The 4,985-nt window shown below is 30.3% G+C and overlaps 1 protein-coding gene across 2 annotated transcripts in view; it reads left to right on the top strand.

The window, feature by feature from the left end:
• Positions 1–4,237, top strand: part of LOC102679760 (MAP kinase-interacting serine/threonine-protein kinase 1-like) — a 10,505-nt gene extending 6,268 nt beyond the window's left edge. For both annotated transcript variants that reach the window (XM_031513815.1, XM_006622757.2), the window contains exons 3-5: positions 2,007–2,363; positions 2,462–3,032; positions 3,146–4,237. In XM_031513815.1, coding sequence (XP_031369675.1) covers positions 2,007–2,363; positions 2,462–3,032; positions 3,146–3,608 — 1,391 coding nt within the window. In that variant the 3' untranslated portion in view covers positions 3,609–4,237. The remainder of the gene's footprint in view (positions 1–2,006; positions 2,364–2,461; positions 3,033–3,145) is intronic.
• Positions 4,238–4,985: the final 748 nt, after the last annotated feature.

Raw genomic sequence — 4,985 nt, forward strand, 5'->3', positions numbered from 1 at the left:
ATTATGTCATATCATGCGATCGATTTGTACGATATAATATAGTATAGTATAGTACAGTATAGTACTGTAGAGTTTGTGTTCGAGAAGCTTCCTGCTCTGTACTGCTACTAGTGAGAGAACTAGGCATGAGTGCACCCGTATACTTACATATGTACGTTATACATATACAATCTGGGCCACGGGTTAACTCGTTGATACATATGTACATGTATATGTATATATTTCAGAAACTCTTTTTTAAAATTTTTTTTTATCTTTCATACTTTTTTTTATATTTTTTTTTCCAAATACCAATTATATTAGCTTTGTGCAATTTGCACTGTGAATTTTTTACTATTTTTGTTTTTATTTTTATTACTAGTTATTTTTCATAACACAATTTACAGAAATTCTATTTATTTTTAATTTTTTTAATATTTTTAATAATAGATACTTTTTTCTTGTTGTTGATATCTCTAAATTAATTAAAATTTTATAATTTTCAAAATAATTCAAGGACAAATTATCCTTTATTAGTTCACAACTCATGCTTTTCTTAGCACGTATTAAATATGTTAATATTTTTGAAAATTATATTATTTTTTTTGTTCGTTGAATTTTTATTTATTATAGAACTAGTTATTATTTAAAAAAAAATTAAAAATATCATTGACAAATATATATTATGTATTAAATATATAATATAGTAAACAAATTTAGTATATCGATTATGTATCATGATATCAAATTAAAAAAATATAGAATTGAATTGACGATGTACTTTAACTGTAAAGAGTGGGGTGGATGGGTATGATGGAGACATGGAAGTGTATTATCGGGTTCTGGTTGCTAGGTATTCGTCGGCGGTGTTGCCAAGCAGAATCGTATCTTTGGCGTGAGGCAAATAGGTGGGAGCTAGGGGGAGAGCAAAACTGTTGGTTAGGGAACAGAAAAGGGAAGGTAAAAAGAGAGTTGATAGCAGCTTGAAATATATAGTTGCAACGTTGAACCAGGGAACGAACAAATGAACGACGAGCCGGATAGAATGGAACGGAAGCATCATGTTATTGTGAAAGTGAGGTGGGGGTCAGGCAAGAGTGAACAAGAAATTTAAAGTTCTCGGACAGAGAGAAAGACAGAAAGAATACGTATGTTTATATGCGTAGTGCTTAACGAATATTTACTTATGTTTGATCTCCTTTTGGCCTTAACATTGAATACATTATATGAATAATTCAGATATAATAATTTTTTTTCTCTAACAACGATTAATTTTCTAAAAGCAATATAACAACTATAAAACAATATTTGGCAGCATGTATTATAAACAATAATATCAAAGTTAAATATACGTTATATTAAATAATGTAATCTTTATTAATCCAATTAATAATTGAAGAGTTTAATAGAAAGCGGGCATTTTTTTATTCAAATTTAAAGAAAATCAAATTGAAGAAAATTTTATGTTCATAAAGAATGTGATTTAATTATATTCATTTAATAAAAATAAAATAATAATATTTTTAAAAAAGATTGAAATAAATAAATGAAATGATACAAAAAAATCAAAATCAATACACATCTTCCAATAAGACCTTCAATTTTAGAAACAAAAGAGAGTATTATATTAAAATCACCAAAATTTTTCTGTAAGCTTTTTTCAATTTTTCCAATTTCCAATTTTTTCACATGAATAAAACAGTAACATTACTCACACGAACAATAATAAAGGATGTGCTTACTACGAAACATGAACTGTTTTTGCGTACGTGACGTGGTACGATTATTTTTGGACAACCTCGCTTCTCTCTTTCGGTTTTCCCCCTATTTCCCTCTACCTCGTACTGCCTAGTCCAGCCTCTCTTTATTCCCTTCTATTGTGTATTTATTCATTTTTCAAAATTCTTTATATATATATAGAGTACTTATATTTATTTTTCAAAATTAATCATTCAAAATTAAATATATATATATATATATATTATTTTTATTATTACAATTATCAAATTTTGCTATATTTGTTTCAGAACTGTACAGATTGACTGGCGAAGTTCTTGGTGAAGGTGCTTACGCCTCGGTTCAGACTTGCAGGTCGCTTTATACAGACCTGGAATATGCTGTCAAAATTATTGATAAAATTCCTGGTCATGCACGGGCACGTGTATTCAAAGAAGTCGAAACATTTCATCATTGTCAAGGACATCCAAACATTATTCAATTAATCGAGTTTTTCGAAGATGAAGAAAAGTTTTATTTGGTATTTGAGAAAGTAAACGGTGGTCAATTGTTGAGCCGGATACAAGAAAGAATTCATTTCAGTGAACGAGAAGCAAGTCAGATAATTCAAGAGATCGCAAGCGCATTAAATTTCCTTCATAAGAAAGGTAATGCAATTTCCATTAACTATTATATAAAATATACATTTCCTCGAAATTATTTGAACGAATATATATATATATATATATTTTTTTTTTTTATATAGGTATCGCTCATAGGGATCTGAAACCTGAAAACATCTTGTGTGTGTATCCGGATAAGTTAACACCAATTAAAGTGTGCGATTTTGATCTTGGCTCAGGCATAAAATTCAATAACTCATTGTCAAGTCCTGTAGCTACTCCGCAACTTTTAACGCCAGTTGGCAGTGCCGATTTCATGGCTCCAGAAGTTGTGGAAGCTTTTATCGGAGAAGCGAATTATTATGACAAACGTTGTGATCTCTGGAGTCTTGGTGTGATTATGTACATTCTCCTTTGTGGTTATCCACCTTTCTATGGGAATTGCGGTTCCGACTGTGGTTGGGAGAGAGGCGAAAATTGTCAGGCTTGTCAAGAGCTTCTATTTACAAGTATTCAGGAAGGCAGGTATGAATTTCCAGACAACGAATGGAGGTGTATTTCGGAAGACGCAAAAGATTTGATCAGAGGCCTGCTGGTAAAAGAAGCTCATCAAAGGCTTAGCGCCGAGAGTATTTTGAAACATCCATGGATTAATCCTGGTCCAAGTTCCGTTGAAAATACTGAAAAATCTCTTACAACTCCTCATATTATCAGGTTCGTATCCATGATAATTACCAAATAATTCAATTTTAAAATATGATATAAACTTAGATTTATTGATTAATTCTATAAATATAATTTATTAAGTATATCTTTATTGTTCATAGAAGAAACAATTCTGCTAGAGAACTCTCGGCGTTTGCTGAATCGGCAATGGCTGTGAATCGTGTTGTACTTCAACATTTCTCCGTGAATTTGGAGGAATTAGCGGAGAAGAGGGAACCGAGATTGTCTACTTCATCCACAGATGAAGATAACCATCCTTACGGGCACATGTCCGATTCAAGCAGCGAATTATCAGAACACAGTAAGCTTTGCGCGACTCATTCCTCAAACGAATTTGATGCTAATTCGCGTGTAAAATCTTGTTCGGTTCATTCGAGTATCGATTTAATCGAATCAAAAGCCATTGGGAAAAATCGAATGATTGGTAAGGATTCATCGCTTCATCAACTGTTTGGTTTGTCACCGCCTAGCGAGAGCCGTTTGATGCAGCGCCGTTTAAAAGCTCGTTCAGATCTGCTGGAACGTCAAACGAACAAAGCAATTATCGCGTCCCCTAGTGGCTGAAAGGTGACATTTTTACGAGAGAAAACAAAGATCTCCTTTCTTGGTACCGCGTATAATTCATATTTACACATCTGCATATACGGATACGAAAGAAGTGTGTACAGTAATGTTATCTATCGATAATTGACAAAGGGTAACAATGATATAAGCTACTTTATGATTGGCTAAGAGAAGAGTTGTGTTTCGTTAAAAATAACTAGAGTCGCATTACAATGATTTGCTCGACAATTGACGATTATTATACATACACGAGCATATTCTGTACAGCGACATATGGGGCGACGGCATAAAAACGTGTCTTCACTCCGATACACAATCAACTGCGCGCGACGCCAACAGTACACGACACTCAGTCAGACAATAATTCTTCGTAAATTTCCATTCCCGACATGGGATTTGAAACATCGTATCCGAATATCTTTTTTTCCCGTTTTTCTGTTTTCTCTCTTTTCTCTTTTTTATCTTTTTTTTTCTCTTTTTCTTCCCGTTATGCTTTAGTTTCATTTCGACAAAACTATTCAATGTTTTTTGTTTTTTGCACTTAAGTTCATAAAGATACAGTATTCGTTCGATTTATATGTTGCATGTTGCTTTACAATATATTCGTTAAATAATATGAACGAACATAAGCAAATACAGCACAAATTTCATACATATACAGTAACAATTAATGTCGTACACCTCAATGTATGGATTTTTCCTTATAAATTATTTTTACAATGTTTTTAAACTTAAAATAATTTATACATGAATACACTAAATAGCTTATTACTTGATTTGTAATGAGCAACTTTTGAGGGATACAAAAGTGAATTTACTTATTTGATATATAATATTTATAAATTAAAAATTAGGCCATCTCATAAGTAATATTATTTTAAAAGTATAAAGTATCTATAGAAAAATAATATCTATTTACATATTTTTAATTAATTGAGTGTTATTTGCGAGATTGATTTTTTATAATGGAAGCAAAATTTTAATTCTTTTGCCAAGAAATTTCTTATCTTTTCAATTAAAAGATTTATTAAATGTATTTAATTTTGATCTATATTTTCAAAGATTTTGCTAATTTAAAAAATTTTGTAATAAAAAGAATAGATAATAATTCTTTGATGCTGAACTAAAAGAATATATAGATTTAATATATATATATTAACGCGAGTTAATTGTTTAATTTTTGATATTATTACTTTTGTATGTAGATGCTGTACTGTGTATAGTCAAATATTGTTAAAGTGGAAAAAACTTCTTTGTAATTTTCTAATAGCAATTATTTTTATTAAAAACATATTATTTAATTTTTCCACTATAATATTCTCATAATAGTTTGATTTTAAAAGCTTACAATAAAAATATACAATAATGATTCCTTAT

Source organism: Apis dorsata, unplaced genomic scaffold (genome assembly GCF_000469605.1).
Source record: "Apis dorsata unplaced genomic scaffold, Apis dorsata 1.3 scaffold_741, whole genome shotgun sequence".
Lineage (NCBI taxonomy): Eukaryota > Metazoa > Arthropoda > Insecta > Hymenoptera > Apidae > Apis > Apis dorsata.